Raw genomic sequence first — 20,362 nt, forward strand, 5'->3', positions numbered from 1 at the left:
CAAAATGGAAGAGCTAATAATAAATAGTGAAGGAACAGAATTATTCAAGAAGCTTACTATACTTTGCCAGTTTGCATAGCCTTAAAAGGTGTTAATTTTCTTTTTGCAGTGTTAAAATTCTGCATTGTAATTTTCTAAACAGCGATAATATAAATAACTCTGAGCATTTTTAGCACAATTTTCCGCAGAAGTACAGTACAATAGCCTAGTCTTTTTTTGTGAAATGGGGACAATAATAACTGCTGTGACATAAGAGCCCCTGTGATTGATTGATTAATGTCTGTTAGACACAATAAGACATCTGGATTAAAGGAACCTTAGAAGTACAGGGCACAAAAGTGTTTTTTATATTATTTTTAACTATGATTGGAATATAGAACTAATATATTAGAGTTGAAAATATTCGTCTTGAAGTCCTTGTGGAGATCATTTGATCATTCTGAATACTACAGTCTGTCTTTTCTCTAAAATGTGACTTACAGAAACAGCCTTTACAATCTTTGTGTGAAATGTAATTTTAAAATGCTGAGTGGTAACTAGAAAATCCTAGATGAAAATCCAATTAACAAACTGAACTGCTTAATAAATTAGGTTATTAAATGCCATTACATGGAAATCATTGTTTAAATATATAAATAGAACAACATTAAACTTGGGGAACATAATTTTGTTAACTCAACATCTGTTTGTGTTTAAATCTGCAAAAGCATTTTAGTCTTCAGTTAGCTGGCTGAAGGTGACTTAGCTTCACAAGTATCCCATGACCTATATAACCAGCAGAAAACAGCAAGGCAATTTTACTATAGCTCAAATGGCATAATTCCCATTAGTACCCTGATGCTACTAATCAAGTACAACACAGGTGAGAACATCATAATTCCTTGCTGTGGAAAAGATGCTCTAACAAAGATGGATAAGGGTTAATTAAAGAGATCTAATTAAAAGTCTAATATATATACTGGAAGATCAGTATTGGAAATCTAACATTTTATTAAACTCACTAAAGAAAAACAATGATAAAATGCAGCATAAAAACAAATAGATGTTCCCTTACAAAAACAAAATTAAGACTATTTCCCTAGTTCATAATTATGCAGATCTAACTTCAAAAATTAATATTGGAGAGTGGATTTATGAACAGCTCTCATTATGAAAATGATTTATATAGTGTTTTGGGCAGAAACCTCAAGTTGTAATAGCACAGGGTTAGGAATATGACCTCTCATATTTAATTTTCATCTAGGAATATTAATAAGATCTTTAATAATAGTTCTCATTTTGGAGTTTAGAAGTCAGATTATTACAGGGCAAACCAGTCTCAACCATTCTAGACTTAAGAGGTAAAACTGAGACCATTAAGGAATCCCAGTCATTTACATAATGTCAAATAAACACCTAAAGGCTATAATGCCCTGAGTCTATACCTCTATTTGTCTCTTAAACTCCATCTTCTCTAAAAAGAATGTAGACATAATTCATTCTGGGGCTTTGACCTGTGATTTTCTTTAATTGAAGTCTCATAGTCATAAATTCAATCATGTGATGATTTTTTTTCTCTTCCCTATCCTTCATCTTGTGTTCTTACTGAGATTTCATTTATGAGCACGAGGTAATAATGGGTTCTGCCAACACGTGAAGCTATCCCTTAGCAAAGAGAAACAATTCCGTTTAATAATGATGTTAAATAATTATTGCTAAGCTATGTGTTGCGACTACAACATGACTTTGAAATGACTACGGTATGATTAGAATAAGAATATGATACAACTGTGGTGCTTATGAAATGAACTGGAAAGTGGCTGCGCTGCTGTGTTTATTGTAAATGTATCACAATGACGGTTCATTTATTTAAAAACAGTGCAGTGCATAAAATAGGTGACAATTGGAACAATGTACTAGTTTTAATTGTAGATTTTGTGAATGGCAAAATTGTTTTTTACTATAATAAGATAAAGGAATCATCCTTTAATTCACTGACATTATTCTGTGAGGTGAGGTAATATTTTTCTTTTGACTTTTGGATACTTAGAGGTCACCCCCATTCTTAAATTTTATATATTCTAATCAAACATAATATTACTATAATAAAAGTTGCTTTGCTATTTAAAAACAATATCAATCTATTATCTGCAAAGAAAGTGTTTTATATTTCACATATAAGGGATTAATGGATTTTACAGTGGACTTTTAGACACTACAATTGAACGGTGACTATTTACCTGAGGAAAAGTTTGAATTAAAAAGAACTTACAATTTCATGTTGGAAAATTGTGATGTCAAATGAGTTGGTTAAGTAATGTCATTTATTCAGTATATGGCTTGGTAGGCTTGATTCGCGATTTTTTTTCTTACTTTCAATTTAAACATCTAAAAATGTTCCTATTTAAAATGAAAACCAGTGTACTCAAAAATAAGAGGAATTCTCCAACACGACTTCATGGTGCTTAAGTATGTCAACAGCCTTTAATGTCTATGCAGCCCATTACAGAATGGGGAACACACAGGTTTAAAATATATGCTCTTTATTCTTCCTATAAGTTAGACTGTTATTCAAGCATGCACTAAGACCTTCTCAGACTACCTTTATAGGTCATTCAGAAAATAAATTTTTGTTCCAAGTGAACTGTTTCTATGTTAATGCTTCAAACTTTACTCAGGTATCAGACGTTTTAAGTGCAAGTCATTTAACAAACCTTTGTGGTTTACTGACTTTAAAAGATCAATCAAGTATATTACTAGATAGTGCTTTGGGGCCAATATTTGAGAAATAAAGCTATTTTTTTTTTTGGGGGGGGGAGTAATTCCATCCAGTTCCTGTATAAAAAAGAGAAACTTGTGAGGATTTAGTACGGAGTTGGAGTCAGAGAAATGAAATGCACGACAAAAGACAAGAATCACAGGAAAGAAAGTTGGAATCAGTGCCTGGGGAAAGGAAGTGTTCCACAGCTTGGTTAACAGCTGCCTGGGACTCCTTCCAGACCCTCGGAAGCAAAGTTTGCAGAGCGGTGGGCTGCACGCGGATTTTGCAGCAGCCGCGAGTCCGGGCGCGCTCAGGTTCTCAGGTTTCCAGGCGCGGCTGGAGCAGAAGCGCAGGGATCGCCACGATCCGCCGCCGCGGCCGGTCCCGCTCTGCTGGAGGAGGCTTAGCCCGCGTAGCCCACCGGCCCGGGCTGACCGAGGAGACCCCAGGCGCCGCCACTTTCTCCTTCCCAGGCAGTCTCTGCGACCTTGCAGGTAGGAAGTGTTCTGATTAATTTTTTGGACGGTCTCCGCAGAGATTCCAAATTCCGCTGCCCCCACCTTTCGCGGTGCTCCCTCTCTGCCCTTCTTTCCAGTGTCCCTGCCAGCAAAAGCCTCTATTTGCAGCACCGGGCAGGTTGTCCGTTTAACGCGCTCCGGGGATCTGCTGGCTCGTGCTCCCAACCCCGGGGTGGCAAGACGTCTGGCGCCTCGGATCCCGGGTAGACTCCCCCATCTGTGCATTCTGGCCCCTCCGCTTAGCAAGAAGATGTGCGAAGTGCGCGCCTGGAAACGAGCCGCCTCGGTGACCCCCATTCGCCCACAGCGGCGGCCCATGCTCCCTGGATCCGCGCCCGCGCCTCCCGCGACGCTCCCGCGCTGCCCTGCCCGCCAGACAGCCCGGGTTCGGAGGTTCGCTCTCCTCCAGCGCCTGCGAGCGCCGCTTCCGCGCGGGCCCGGGGAGCGCCAGCGCGTCCCCACCCCACCGGACCCTGCTGAGCATGCTCAGTGCACCTCCTGGAACCCTGATCTCCTGGGGTCAGGATCAGATTTCCGGGTTTTCGCGGCTGCCGAGGGGGCGCGGAGGAGGGGAGGCTGGGAGACAGTCAGCGCCTTGTTCCGCGCCCCCTCCCTCGCGCCCGGCTGCGGCCGCCCGCACCGCAAGATGCAGGCCAATCAGGGCCCGGGGGCGGGGCCTGGGCAGTCACGCCCTCCCTCTGGGCTTATTGAGAGTTATATCAAGAAATTCAGTTCAGAGAGAGGAGAGGAGAGGGAGAAGGAGAGAGGGGCAGAGGAGAAGGGAGAGAGGGAGGGCATGCGAGACGGAAAGGAGCGCCTTAGAGTCTCTGAAGCACTCAAGAGATAACCGATTAGGAATTTTTAGGGCAACTGTCACCCGGGTAGCGGCCGGAGAATCACCATCACCGCAACTCTGACGTTTCCTACAAGAAGTTAGAGACTTAAGCAGTACTGGCATCGGATGGAAATGGTATGCTTGATGCTGTGGAAAATATCCCTGAGCTGAAGAAGCGCAACTGGATGTGCTGTGTGTGCCACACGAATACCCAGAAGAACCCAGACCCAGTGGGTAGGAGAGACGAAATGTGGAGAGAATGACTAACGACAAATCCCTGAATTTGTTCTCTGGAGTTGCTAATTTGCCAGCCCGAAGCCACACATTTTACAAGGAGGAAACGTTTTGCTGCTTCTGATTTCTCCCCAAACTGGTGCTACCAGATGCATGGCTTTCTATGTGTTGGAACAAATCATTCCTAACTGCAGCCTACTGGGAAAGGGGAAAGGTTGAGGCAACTAACGTAAGTGTAAAGTTTCGCATGCACAATTGTAAATTCTGTGTTTAGATGTGTCCTCAGTGTAGACGGGAGATGTTTGTAATTGGGTAGACGGTTGGGGCAGAGCTCACCTACTCGGCTGTATCTGCATCCCTACCTGCATCACTCTGCCGGAACTAATCTCGGGCATCAGCTACTGTGCAGTCTAATGCAGATAAGATTAGAGCCTGAGAACTGACCAGTCCTACTCAAGTAGGTAGCTGCCTGGAGCCTTGCACCCATTTAAATTGCAGTTATGGGAGCACCTAAGCAGAAGCCTTTTTACCTGCATGATTGGATTGCAGTATTTATGTGTGGCAAATGTTACTAATATTCTAACCAGAGATCAGGATTAAGAAACTGCATTTTTTTCTCTTTTATGTTCAGTAGGAAATACTGTGATGTTACGTGGGAACGTTAGCCGCATTTCACTTATATCTCGGCACTCTCTTCTACCTCTAGGATAAGGAATCCTATATTATGATACATTTTTAAAAGTTTTAACGTGTTTACGAATCCTAATGGGGATAATTTGTCAATATGGAGAAAGGAGAGCAAGCTGTGGGCAAGAAATCAGAAGTCTTGGTGTTGTGCTTTTGGGTAATGAGGATGTGTAGTGGCCGGTGACTACTGCTTCTGATGCTGCAGCGGCATGTCCGGATGCTCGTTTCCCAGTAAGATTGTATTAGAAGGCAGTTGAAGAACTGGGAGGAAAGAAATAGCCTTTTTAGGAAAAAATAGGTGACTCAGTGTGGCAGAGAAGAAAACACATTTGACAAGAGATGAAGCAATTAGCAGGAACCATAAGCTAAATACTTAGGGTTTTTCACTTCCACCTAAAAAGACTGAGGGAGGTGGGTGAGAGGCTAGGAGGAGGGTGAGACAGGGGGAGGGGAAGAGGAGAACAAGAATGCATGTTTTGAATTAAACAGTATTCTGAAAAACAACGTGTGTGAATATAGGTAAAAATAGCAGCTGTCCTTAATTCAAAAGTAGAAAATCTTATTTTCTCCCAGCAAATGCAACAAGCAGGAGATATTTAGTGTTTTTCTCCACAGAGTAAACTTGCAAACAGTGGCAGCGCAAACTGCCATGTTTACTAATGTGCAGGGGAAAATGTGTGGTGGTATTTTGTGACGGTGTGTTTTTATTTACTGAAGAATAATATTGTCTATACGATTGTGTTGACAGTGGCTGTCTCCAAATAAGTGATGAGATATAATGCATCCTCCAGTCCTTGCACGCTTCCTCTTGCAATTCGTGCATCATTCCTCAGTGGAAACCTTTAAACCCTAAAATCCAGGAAAAGAAAATAAATACATTATCATGGACCTGAGGGATTTTTACCTGTTGGCTGCTCTGATTGCCTGTTTAAGGCTGGATTCCGCAATAGCTCAAGAACTTATTTACACTATTAGAGAGGAATTGCCTGAAAATGTGCCCATAGGAAACATACCAAAGGATCTGAACATTTCTCACATCAATGCTGCCACAGGGACCAGTGCCAGCCTTGTCTACAGACTGGTTTCTAAAGCTGGGGATGCCCCTTTGGTGAAAGTATCCAGCAGCACTGGGGAAATTTTCACAACCTCCAACAGGATAGACAGAGAAAAACTCTGTGCTGGCGCCTCATATGCTGAGGAGAATGAGTGTTTCTTTGAACTCGAGGTGGTGATCCTCCCCAATGACTTCTTTAGGCTGATCAAAATAAAAATAATTGTCAAGGATACCAATGATAATGCCCCCATGTTTCCATCTCCTGTCATCAATATTTCCATTCCAGAAAACACTTTGATCAACAGCCGCTTTCCAATTCCATCAGCAACAGATCCTGACACAGGCTTCAATGGTGTACAGCATTATGAATTGTTAAATGGGCAGAGTGTTTTTGGACTGGATATCGTGGAAACTCCGGAGGGAGAGAAGTGGCCACAATTGATTGTTCAGCAAAACTTGGATAGAGAACAGAAAGATACCTATGTGATGAAAATCAAAGTAGAGGATGGAGGCACTCCACAGAAATCCAGTACGGCCATACTGCAGGTCACAGTAAGTGATGTAAATGACAACAGGCCGGTGTTTAAAGAGGGTCAAGTAGAGGTGCATATTCCAGAGAATGCTCCTGTAGGTACCTCTGTAATTCAGCTCCATGCCACTGATGCAGATATAGGCAGTAATGCTGAAATCCGGTACATTTTTGGTGCCCAGGTCGCCCCTGCAACCAAAAGACTCTTTGCTTTAAATAATACTACTGGGCTGATTACAGTTCAGAGGTCCTTAGACAGAGAGGAGACAGCCATTCACAAAGTGACAGTGCTGGCTAGTGATGGCAGCTCCACTCCTGCTCGAGCAACGGTTACCATCAATGTCACCGATGTAAATGATAACCCTCCTAATATAGACCTCAGGTACATTATAAGTCCCATCAATGGCACCGTGTATTTATCTGAGAAAGATCCTGTCAATACAAAGATTGCCCTAATTACAGTTTCAGATAAGGACACAGATGTGAATGGCAAAGTGATCTGTTTTATTGAAAGAGAGGTCCCATTTCATTTGAAGGCAGTTTATGACAACCAATATTTGTTAGAGACCTCTTCTTTGTTGGACTATGAGGGCACCAAAGAATTCAGCTTTAAAATTGTGGCCTCTGATTCTGGGAAGCCCAGTTTAAATCAGACTGCCCTGGTAAGGGTTAAGCTTGAGGATGAAAATGACAACCCACCAATTTTCAACCAGCCTGTAATTGAGCTGTCAGTTTCTGAAAACAACCGACGTGGGTTATACTTAACAACTATTAGTGCCACAGATGAAGACAGTGGGAAAAATGCAGACATTGTTTATCAGCTTGGACCGAATGCCTCCTTCTTTGATCTGGACCGAAAAACAGGAGTTTTGACAGCCTCCAGAGTCTTTGACAGAGAAGAACAAGAACGATTCATTTTTACAGTAACTGCCAGGGACAATGGAACCCCTCCCCTCCAAAGCCAAGCGGCTGTGATAGTTACTGTTCTGGATGAGAATGACAATAGCCCCAAGTTTACTCATAATCATTTTCAATTTTTTGTGTCTGAGAATCTGCCAAAGTATAGTACTGTGGGGGTAATCACAGTGACAGATGCAGATGCTGGAGAGAATAAAGCTGTGACTCTTTCCATTCTAAATGACAACGATAATTTTGTGTTGGATCCCTATTCCGGAGTCATAAAGTCAAATGTCTCCTTTGATAGAGAGCAGCAGAGCTCCTACACTTTTGATGTCAAAGCCACTGATGGAGGACAACCACCTCGTTCCTCTACTGCAAAAGTAACTATCAACGTCATGGATGTCAATGACAACAGCCCAGTTGTCATTTCTCCACCATCTAATACTTCCTTTAAGTTGGTGCCCCTCTCAGCCATTCCTGGCTCCGTGGTAGCAGAAGTTTTTGCAGTGGATGTTGACACCGGAATGAACGCTGAACTAAAGTATACTATAGTGAGTGGAAACAACAAAGGCTTATTTCGGATTGATCCGGTCACAGGTAACATTACTCTGGAAGAAAAACCAGCACCTACTGATGTGGGATTGCATCGCCTGGTGGTCAACATAAGTGACCTGGGGTACCCTAAGTCTTTACACACGCTTGTGCTTGTGTTCCTTTATGTTAACGACACTGCTGGAAATGCCTCCTATATCTATGACCTGATCCGCAGGACTATGGAGACCCCCTTGGACAGGAACATAGGGGACAGTAGCCAACCCTATCAAAATGAGGACTATCTAACCATCATGATTGCCATCATCGCCGGTGCCATGGTGGTCATCGTTGTGATCTTCGTTACTGTTCTGGTGCGCTGTCGCCACGCATCAAGGTTCAAAGCAGCTCAGAGGAGCAAGCAGGGTGCCGAATGGATGTCCCCAAACCAGGAGAACAAACAAAACAAGAAAAAGAAAAGAAAGAAAAGGAAGTCTCCCAAGAGCTCTCTTTTGAACTTTGTTACTATCGAAGAATCCAAACCCGATGATGCAGTTCATGAACCTATCAATGGGACAATAAGCCTGCCGGCTGAACTGGAGGAGCAAAGTATAGGAAGATTTGACTGGGGCCCGGCACCTCCAACCACGTTCAAGCCTAACAGTCCTGACCTGGCCAAGCACTACAAATCTGCTTCTCCACAGCCTGCTTTTCATCTCAAACCAGACACTCCAGTTTCTGTGAAAAAGCATCATGTGATTCAGGAACTCCCTTTGGACAACACCTTTGTCGGGGGTTGTGATACCCTTTCTAAACGCTCTTCCACTAGTTCAGATCACTTCAGTGCCTCAGAGTGCAGTTCCCAAGGAGGCTTCAAGACAAAGGGCCCCTTACACACCAGACAGGTAAACGAGCACTTTTACTGGTCTATAAGTACTGCATACAAGTGCCCAGTCAACCAGTATTAACGTGCCAGGGTGTCTATTGTTTTGGTCTAACTTTAGCTTAGTTATAAAGAGGTTAAAAAAAAAACTTGACCCCTTTTCTATTCCTCTGGGGCTCAGTCAAGAATTTTTAGAACAGCTTTGAAATTTCTGAGTTCTGAGAATATTTTAACCTCCCAGTTTCCTTCAAATGGCAAAAGATGAAAAGAAAATTATTCCAAAATGTCCCAAGATAATGTTTGCTAAAGAAGGAAACCTGTCCTGATATGCCAAATTCTGCTCCTGGGGTTTCCAAATTGACTGCTTCAAGATTTTCACCTTACCTTTTGATCTAAAAAGTCACCTTCAAATCTCAAGTTTTAAATGACTTTTGAAGGTGTGACTGCAATTATGTTGGAGCTGTGATTGCTAAAGGGGTTAATTTTTTTTTAGTCTCTAAACAGGATAGTAGAATATTAAATGTACATCAGCTGTGAAGCACATGCTTGTTGATAGATTGCAACTAAGCCATATAGGAAGTCTTCTCTTTGATTTTAAATTATTTTATTGTAATATATTAAATTCGGTACTTAATAGAAAGATTTTTAGTGTCCACAGTGGCTAAGTACTCTTTCAAAAAAGGAAAAAAAAAAAAAAAAGGAATGCTTGCTGCCTAATATAACTGATTTATAAAGAAAAGAATGAATCCATTGTAAATATTCTCTCATCTTAGTAATGCATAAGTGATCTGTCATAACTCATTTTAAACTGTGAAATATGCCATATGAAGAGGGATTAAGAGGCTGAGAGACTCATATTTCAACCAAATCCAGAATTAGTTTTTCTTAGGTCTAATAATTCCTTGTTAATAAAGATTTAAATGCAGCGCTGTCTAATTTATTTCACTGGTGCTTGTCTGTTGCCACAAAATTTGAATATCGATAATAGCCTGTAGATGGCACTAGGGTATCATGTCGCTTGTGCTGGCCAGGTGCCAATCCCACAGTAGCAAGGAGAAGGGGGAGGGAAGGATCAAGCTGGTAGTACAGCCAAAGATACCTTTTATTTAATGATAGTTGCTCTGGAGCAACTAGCATTTAAGTTCATTTGCTTGCTCTTTTGTGATTAGCTCTCAGCCCACCGACTTTCTAGGATTTCGTAATGCTAGTTCTGTCTTTGTCAATATGGACTTCACCTATGGTGATGGCCCATCTGTACTTGTTTATAAATAAGAAACACATAGATTTTTTAAAAATCAAGTAAGGCAAAATTAATTTGCAGAACAGTATTGACAGTTATCATTGATTAGTCTTTGGAGAATGAAGAGTTTTCCTTTTCTGAGTTGGGGGTAAAGCAGGGTGTTTTATTGAAACAGTTTCCCCCTTACCTACTATCATTTTTTGCTCTGGTATAACTTAAGGCTTTGTGGTAATAAAATATTTCTAAAAGTAATTTTGGACAATGAGTCACACAACTAATCCCAGAACATCAAGTATAGTATGTATTGCCATACAACTAAAATCTCCATTTTTTAAAGTAAAATATTAAACACTGGAGCACTTTAAAAATACAAATATTTAGAGCTTAAATACACAAGAAGAAATGACTTAAATTAGTATAGAATTTTAAAGGAGACTATGAGGTTATTACATATAAGTTAAAGTTGGAACGGTTAGTTTTTGTGTTAACTTTTTTAGCATTTGAAAAGAAGTTGATGTTTTAAAATTTAGAAACTATTCAGGCTTAGTAAAGGTTTTTAAAAGTTAAATAGTTAATCATGATAAGAAAAATAATTTATGAAACTAAATGAGTTTAACTAAAAAGTTGCTCTTTTAATGAACAGAAAGAAAATTTTTAAAATTATTGACTCTACTGTGAAGGTCACTCACAATACACTTACAGTATTTTATGATATGCATAATTATGCTGAGAAACTAATATTATTTAAAACTTTTCAGGTAAAATCCAACATTTGTTTTCCAAAGAAATGTACTGATATACTTGCAGCATCATCTTTTTTTCTGTCTATGTGTGGTGGCAGTAGCATTGATGTGTAGAATCACTTTTTCTGACCGCCCCAAAAGTTGAACCTATATATAGTGCAGTGACATAAATGTTAAGTGCATTTCAGCAAAGTATGCAAAGGCTCTTTCGTTGAGGGTTAGTCTGTCATAAAAGTCTTTGTATGATGTAATCTTTCAAATAGGATACTGACTAATTCTCTAAATGGAACTAAAGTGCATTTTAGAAATTCCTTGTGACAGTGTGTCACTTTGCAGTTCTCCTATAGGTATTCCAGTATTCAAATAGAGCTAGGTAATTCACTATTTTGATAAAGAGCTATTAAAATGGCTTTGCTTACACCTTTTAAATGTTTTAATGCTGAAAAAGAAATATTGTGATGTTGGGGGAAAGAAATGGAAGCTGGTAGAGAAGTGGTGGTGATATACAGAGCACTATGTACATTTTCAGGGGAAAAGGAAGCATATTTCCTGTAACTGAATGACATAAAATATACAGTAGCCTTTAAAAATTTGTTTTAACTGAACTGTATGATTGTTATCTGCAGATGTTGTAGTTAAGCTGAAAAGTAAAAACTTTTTCAACTAGTGGCTTTTATATAAAATGCGCTCCTGAAGCTACACAATTTTGAAAGAGTAACATTGCTTACTATAAAAACTTTCAAAGGAATTTATTTTAAAAAACATAATCTGTGAAGATTTTTGTTGAATGAGCACTATTGCTTACACCGTCTTTTCGTTTTATGCTATTGATTGATATGTGAGTAAAATGCAAAATTCTTGAGTAAAAGGTTACCAAACTTAAATTTCACTCATTTATACTGTGTGTATAATGAAAACGTAATTTCTGGCTCAGATCTTGAATTTATTTGTGGTACATCAATTCCTACATTGTCTGACATTTTTCCCCTTGCTATTTTCCCTTGCGTTAACCTGCAAACAACATTAAGAAACAACTATACATCATATTCCTCATTCACTCTGTTTTATAAAGCTTTCATGTGTCACTGAATTTTTCACAGATTATTTCTTACAAATTTTTGGAAGTGTCATTAGCCTTTATAGGTTAAGAATTTTCCTTTTTTTTTTTTTGACAAAAGATCATATATTGGTATTTATTTATAAAACAACAACAACAACGAAGTTGATAGCCAAAAGATTAGGCGAGGATGAAAATGACAACATTATCGATTCCAATAAGGCTTTAAATGATAAAATACATTGGTATATTTACTTAAAAGAAAAACAATATCATTGACAGATATTGTTTTAAAATATGATATTAATTATCACTGTAGAATGTCTGGGAATCACCTGGAGTACTTCTTAAAACAGGATTGTTGAGTTCTCCAGAGATTCTGATTTAGTACCTCTGAGATCAGGCCTGAAAATATACATTGCTAACAAGGTCCTAGGTGATATTGATGCTGCTTGTCCAGGGCCCACACTTTGAGAACCACTGCCTTAGCATATTGAAACAGGAAGTGCCAGCCTCTTTCCCTCTCATATAATCATTTCCAGAGGACCTGTTTTTGCGCAGCCCAACTCTCAGCCCACTTATTGACAGCTGTTTTATTGTAGCTGGAGGCTTTACAGTAAGCTGTTTATTGCTGTTTCCCAACCCAGTTGACAACATTTGGGGAATTAATTTTCTTGGTCCCTGTGTGGTTTTTTGCGGGGTGGGAAGAGGGACGATAAATGAAAATGTTAAAGTAGAAGAAGTAGTCACCCATTTACATTTGACAACTTCTTCAAGTAGTAAAACAGTCTGTAAGAGTTGCACTAGACTTTGGTTCTGGGTAAACAGTCATTTAATTTTCTAAATGAAATATTTATTTTAGAGCTTTAAACATCCTGACTTTTCACAATCTAGAGTGTTTGCTCATATCTGTATATTGAGGAATGTATACACTGAACATATGCATGCATGCTGTACTTAAGTGTATACATGTATTTTTACAGTATAAAGGGAATTTCTTCTATTCCAAACCATTTAGAGATACTGTATTACATTTATGATTACTTTTCATTTTTGAATAATCCACTACAACCACTACTGAAATGTTATTATGTCATGTAAAATGCAGAAGGCAGTCATAGAACTGATATTTACAATAGCCAGGAAAAAAATGTAATTGAAAGTGAAGGGAGCAAATGATAACTAGTGTGAGGCTAGCAAAAAACTTTAAGATATTTTCAACTAATAAGTTTTGGAATAGATATATAGTGACAGTTGAACACAGGTGACAATTGATCCCATAAACAGAAATCATTTTTAAAATGTTATCAGCTGTGATTTTTATTTCTATGGGCTTTTTGGCTAAGTGCCTTATGGTCATGAAGTCAGTTTTCATACTTAAGAGGTAGAAGATACCCAGAACCCTTAGATAGAGACACAAGTTTTTGAAATGAGTGTAGGCCATCCATTCAAACTGGCTATCTTTCAGTTGGGTTTGTGAGACAAATATTTGATTATCTTTTTCCATCTTGATATTTCTAAACTATAAAATTTAAGATGCATTTTGACATTCCATTGTTAATAACCTTAAGGAGAATTAAAATGAAAAGTTGCTATTGTATTAAATATAGACATGTCTGCTGATTTCTGAATATTTATTGCCGCAGAGAAAATAATATATGTGGTGAAAATATTCATTCTCTTTTTATTAATTTTTTGTTACCATTAATTCTAAATATAGAAACAAGGCACATTAATGTTCTCCTTAGTTTCTGGTCAGTTATCCCCATGGTAAGACAGGCCAGGCTTTGGTGTCATAAAATTACTTTGAAAATATTCTACTTGTAATAACATATTAAATTCTTATGGTATAAACATATTCTTATTATTTAAATAATAGCAAGCTATCACTTATCTTCTCATGATTGCATATATTAAATTGAAATATGTGAAATAGTAAAATGGAGAGACTTTAGATGTAAGGAAAAGCCGCAAATGTAAAATCAAATTTTCTCACAATTAATGAGAATTTATATTGAACCTTGAGGTTTCATTTTCATATTGATATATTTAAAATATCTATAAATTATACCTATAATATTAGATATGGCATCATAATGCATTCTTTTTCATATTACATAATGTTATACATTATGGAGATATGAAAATGACACCTTTAAATCATTTTATTTTCTGTAGTCTTGTTTCCACAACAATTTTTCTTGTATTATTTAGATTGTTTTTATTTCTAAATTTTTCTTTTTTTTTTTTTTTTTTTGGTTGGGGGAATTCAGAAATCCACCAAATGCTGAAAGTTACAGTCATAGCCTTGGTCCATCTATACTAATCTGAGTGTTTGCAGGGTTTCAGGGCCAAGTCAAATATCTGTATTGCTTTTTCACAATACTTCTCAGTTTGACTTTGTTAAAGGCTAACTCTTAGCCTGTATATAGTTAAAAACAAAACAAAACTGGAAATCTAGTGGACTGTTTATTATTTTGACTTAAAATCCTTGGTGCAAGCTGTCTGTGAATTTTGTTTGGTGTTTTCTTGAAGGTGATCCTTCATTATAACTAAAAATTACTCTCTTGCTAATATTAGTAAATCATTTAATATCTTATATATTTCACTGAGTTGGAAAGTACAAATTAGTTGATATGGGTTTTTTAAAGTTTGGTCTTCCTGACACCCAACTTCACATTTAATTATTTTTTCCCACAATTCATTACATATAAGGACCCTAAAATTTATATCAGGTTTGTTAAAATATGACTCTAATCACAGGCCAGGCATTAGTACAAATTTGGAAATGCAAGTCAGGAAGAGGCTTATTCTAAAGTTTTATGGAGACATAGAAGTCAGACATTTTAATAAGTAATAATGCTAGTATCTTATGGCCTGTGACATAATCAGCAACCCCCAAATCTGCATTATACTACAGAAGTAAAGACAAATTTAGAAATAGGATCTCTTATATACGTAAGGAGATATACTCTGCTCTTTAAGATTTCATTGGTTGTTATTTAAGAAAACTGTCAAATCTGTCAAACATTTCATTTAGAAAGGAACACATGCTTTTTGCCTTTGTTTGATACAAACCTATTGGGCTGTCAGTCATCAGAAACATAGAACAAAAAAGATTTATTACCATGATTGACATTTTGCTTTTGATTTATATTCTTTTTTTCTGTAAGCCAAGATTCATTAAAATTTTAAACTCCTAAATAAGTTAAACAACTGTCCTTTTTTAACAGTAAAGGGTGATACAGGAATAAACTGGAAAAACAACCCATATTTAATCTTTCTCACTCATATTTTCATCCTGTAGACAGTTTGTCTCTGATAGACAAGAATAGTGGCAGAGTCAGTAGAATTTTCTGAGCCATAGCATATAAATAGAAGAAATACAGAACTCAAAGTCATTCATTAGGGATCTGTTTTTACATATTTATTCATTATTTAAGTGGCATATGAAAATATTTTCCCTTGATCTTTAACAGTTTGATTGATTAGAGTGCCATAGCACATATCACATTTAAAATGAGGGGCTTGGGACCACCTGTACAACTAATGGCAAAGATAGAAGCACAGTCAAGGTCTTTGAGGAATATTTGATTGATTCTATCATTTTATACTAATTATTCCAGATCCTTGAGAAAATATATGAAATTAATTTATCTGTTCTTGAAAGGACTCTGCTAAGTTATAGCTTCACCACTTATTAATTTATATATATTTTTAATTATGTGGGCTGTGGGAAAGAATGGAAACGTGGTCAGTTTTATCAGGTTTGTATAATATCTTGTATTTTAACATTCTTGCATAGTTTGTGTCTCTATCTGACCATCTCTGCATTTAAGTATTACACTGCTTTGTTAATATCCACTCTCTGGGCCTTTTTCAGTCTGTTAGCAGTTGATTAAGAAACACTCTAATCCCTTTCAGGATATTGAGGAGCTAATGGATTGCAGAGTATTTGGGTCTTTAAGCTTCTATTGTAAATGGTATGAAGAATTGTCATTGAGCTGATATTTGCATATATCTCCCTCAGTGCTAGTTACTTTGCCTCCTTTTTGTCCTCTTAATCTTCAGCTTTCATTCTAAGAATATTTATTTTAGTCGGAAATAAGCATGCCAGTGATAGAAATTTGGGATTCACCTCCAAATGAATGCCATCACAGACAGGAAAGCTCTGGCACATTTTGCATAGATCTGTATGAACACAGTGAACCCTTCATAAGCTCTTAGATTGCAGGAAATCAGCGCTGAAAATTAAGTGGGGTTTTAGAGATTTGCAAAGTAGAGAGCTTTGTATAATGCTGGTATTGCAGGTGCCTATTAAATATGAAGTAAAGGCTTTGTAATACAACTAGCTAACACATTTCCCTCCACATTAGAGTGATTTATAGCCTAGGGAATTAGTCTTGCCTATTTTTTCCCAAATGCAGAAACATTGAATGTGTCTGAAAGAATAAAAATCTCAAATATATGCCTTACAATGGACTGATCTGTTGTTTGATGATTCTAATTATTCAAGATAGATGATACAGGATTGCTTGTACTTCCTTGTGATATCTCTGATGCCCGTGATCTGGCCTTCATTTCTCCTGAGAAGAAACTCTCAATTGTGTGTGCAGACTCTATTCTGAACATAAATCAGATTAACACCCTAGGTGTCTATAAGACTATATAGCATTACCATAATGAAGAGGCCTGGATACCAAGTGAATGCTTCCATCCTCACAGGAGTTGCCATTGAATCATTTCTCAAACTGTATTTTTAGTATTCATCTTTGCTGCATTCGTGAACTTTTTGTATTTGTAGCACAGCATTTTGTTCTAGACATACATGGATTTCAATATATTTACCTTCATGACAATGTTTAGTAAAATCCCTTGCAGTTCTTTAATGCTTAATGTCTTTGACTAGCCCTGTTAGATATAAATCGGAACAAATAGCCCTGCATATTTTTAAATGATTTTACAAATCCTCTATTTTCACCTATTAGAAAAAGTGTGTAATCCATATGCAACCCACAGTAGGCGCAGGGGCTTGTGAGAGTCATAATAGATGATTGATTTAGAAAAGAAAACAGTTTTTGTGCAAGACAATAGCAACTGCAATTCAGTGAATTAGGGTTTTTTTTTTTTCTTATTAAACAAACCTCAATAAGGAAAAAAAAAATGGAAACAGAAGGACTTATGAAATGAAGCGGTATCTTTTACAGAAGGAGAATGTCTTCTGACAGTAGTAGTTCTGTAGTAGACATTTTCTGGAAAGAAAAATACTGGTGGTTTTTTGGATTCGGTGGATGCGACCAATCTGTGCCTCTGTGTGATAGCAGCTGCATGCTGAGGACTTTCAAATACACAGCTACATAGGATTCGGCAGGAAACTTTTTGTAGAAGGTGCAGGTGACAAATGCAGACAAAATGGAGTGAGTTCTGAGTTGCGAGTTGATGCCCTCCTGTGTCATATATTCATGTCATTGAACCGATTCTCACATTGGATGTCTAGAATCACAATAGCCTTCCTTATGTGTGTCAGCTGGGAACACACCTGAACTGACTACTTTTCTTTGCTCCATTTCTTGTCATTCACCAGGTGAATTATATTCATGTATGTTGTTAATACATATGATTTCTTAGTTTCTTGATGGATTTTAAAGTGATGTAAAATTATTTCTGCATAATCTTCTCCATACATATATTTGCTTAAGACAAACATAGAGTGTGAAAAAAAATCAATGATGTGTCCTTTCTTGCTAGAAATAGTAACTTCATATTTATTCTGACTTATGGTCCCAGATAAAACCAAATACTGGTATATCATCACTTAAAGCATAATAATCTTAGCGAATATAAGAAAGTCCCTCAAAGTCAGAGACTGTGTCTTACTTACCTTTGTATTTCTAACACTGAACCCACAACAGTGCTGAGAAGGGTGAACTTAGTAAGCATTCAGTAAATTTTCCTTTGCTATTTTTTAACTTGAGCTTTTCTTACTGATGCCATTTTGCAAGTTAAGGAATAATGTTAGATTTAGCTATACAGATTAATAATATTTCAATGCATTCCCAACCCATTCAAATTTCCAACATAAAAGAGATGGTAGATGTTTTACAAAAATAAATTATGGGGTTTTTTTGCCTCAAAATTGAAATCGATATCAAAATGGCATTACACCATAGTAAAAATGGACACAGTTTTTAGGATATTTTAGTATGACATGAACTCATTTTCATTCTTGGTTTTAACAGCAAGATTTTCTGCCATGCACTGGCAGCAAAATATGTTGAATTAATTGATTGATTTTTAAGCATGGTAATAATTAAGTAAAAGTTTCTTGACACCTAAAGTCTCTGTTTTAGACAATTAAATTCTGCTTTAACTAAGTGTTATTGACTTCTGCATGGTACTGGGAGCAACACTCCCCAGGGTTTAAACTATTCCTGCAGGACCATCTGTTATTGGCAGGGACTGTGCCTCCTCTCCAGCTGATGTTGTGTCAACCCAGGCATATTTCAGGATTGTTCCTAACAGGGCCCTGGTTCCTGATGATCTTTGGGTCTCCAATCACAACTCAGTTAAACCAAATGCTGGTATATCATTACTTAAAGGATAATAGTCTTAGAGAATATAAGAAAGTCCTTCAAAGAAAGAGACTGTGTCTTACTTACCCTTGTATTTCTAACACTGAGCCCACAACAGTGCTGAGAAGGGTAAACTCAGGAGGCATTCAGTAAATTTGATGTAACCTGAAGATCAGTGATATGGAAATTATATTTTATTTATATAATATTTTCCACTGATTTAATCTTTATAACAATCATTTAAGAAAGACATCATTCGTGTTCAAAATATGTTTTCCCATCACTTAGAGATGTCTGTGGGTCCTGTTTTCTCCCTCATTTCTGACATATCACTATGTCTGCCCATCATATCATGGTTTTTCATATTAGGAAATAATGAGAAGGTGAAAGGGGAGCTAAATAAACAATCAGATTTCTTCACTTCCAAGCCTCTTCACCTCAAACTTTTATTTAAACTTTTCAGTACTTAGGTCATTGATTTATTACTTCTAAACATAATGATCAATATATGTACTTTGATAGGTGCCTGATAGAGATACCTGTTAGTCAGAAAAATAAAGTATCACATTAAAATTCCCTTAATAGACTTTTGAGCCATCCAGACAGTATGCTAGAATCAAGTATAAATTCTATAAAAAGAAGCAAAATAATAATTGAATAGTGATTAATGCAGCGTCTAGCTACTATATTAATTTTAGAAAGGTAAATTTGGTGTCTAATAGAACTCGTAGAATAGTTACACATTCTTAAGTCTCCAGTGGACCTTTGAGATTATTTGGCCTACTTAATTCTTATTCTGACTGAAGAAATGGAGACTATGAGAACTAATTTGATATCTGGAGTGAGAAAAACTGACTTGGTGAACTACTGCATGAAGCCTGTGTCGACACTGGGCACATCATTTAAATGTGCTACTCCTTGCTTTCCTTGTCTGCAAAATGGGTGTAATCATGCCAAATCCATATAAAGTTGCCATGAGATTAAGTGAACAGATATATATGTCTGTTCACACCTTTTCACATCCTTTCACATCTTTCCCTATGTGAATAGGTTCCCTGAAGAACTTTTGCTGTATTGACTTCTGCATGGTACTGGGAGCAACACTCCCCAGGGTTTAAACTATTCCTGCAGGACCATCTGTTATTGGCAGGGACTGTGCCTCCTCTCCAGCTGATGTTGTGTCAACCCAGGCATATTTCAGGATTGTTCCTAACAGGGCCCTGGTTCCTGATGATCTTTGGGTCTCCAATCACAACTCAGTTAAACCAAATGCTGGTATATCATTACTTAAAGGATAATAGTCTTAGAGAATATAAGAAAGTCCCTCAAAGAAAGAGACTGAGTCTTACTTACCCTTGTATTTCTAACACTGAGCCCACATATACATATATGTATTTATATATGTATAAATGTCTGGCCCACAATAGTCAGACACTGAAGAAATGTTACCTGTTTTTCTACCTCTTGTCCAAGAATAGCAGGTTGCCACTGACAGAGGTTTACACATTCATTTAGTGAATGCTTTCTTGGTTTTGTTTTTGGTTGTTTCCTTGAATCTGAGTTTTCTTAGATCTTTTTCACGAGTTATCTATGTTAATCTGCTTTTGTGTTAAAACACTATCTGGTTTCTGATTCCTTAGGACTTTTGAAAGGTTGATCTTCATAACAGTATCTTGATATAGCATATTTTATGTTATTTTTGATCTTAGTCCCTGTTGTTTCACATTTGTATAATTGCTTCATCTTTCATTTTGAGTATTTTACCTATTTCATTTGCCCATCTTGTTTTAAAATTATTCTGTTCCTTTTAGTGTTTGTAATGAATTTACTTTCCCATAG

The 20,362-nt window shown here is 37.4% G+C and overlaps 1 protein-coding gene across 7 annotated transcripts in view; it reads left to right on the plus strand.

Moving 5' to 3' along the window:
• Positions 1–3,975: 3,975 nt before the first annotated feature.
• PCDH9 (protocadherin 9) overlaps positions 3,976–20,362 on the plus strand; it is a 912,415-nt gene continuing 896,028 nt past the window's right edge. For 6 of the 7 annotated variants that reach the window (XM_003927200.4, XM_003927202.4, XM_074387637.1 and 3 more), the window contains exons 1-2: positions 3,976–4,556; positions 5,763–8,933. In XM_003927200.4, the coding sequence (XP_003927249.1) occupies positions 5,898–8,933 (3,036 nt within the window). In that variant the 5' untranslated portion in view covers positions 3,976–4,556; positions 5,763–5,897. The remainder of the gene's footprint in view (positions 4,557–5,762; positions 8,934–20,362) is intronic. The other variant, XM_074387639.1, reaches the window with a different exon arrangement.

Source organism: Saimiri boliviensis, chromosome 16 (assembly GCF_048565385.1).
Source record: "Saimiri boliviensis isolate mSaiBol1 chromosome 16, mSaiBol1.pri, whole genome shotgun sequence".
Classification (NCBI taxonomy): domain Eukaryota; kingdom Metazoa; phylum Chordata; class Mammalia; order Primates; family Cebidae; genus Saimiri; species Saimiri boliviensis.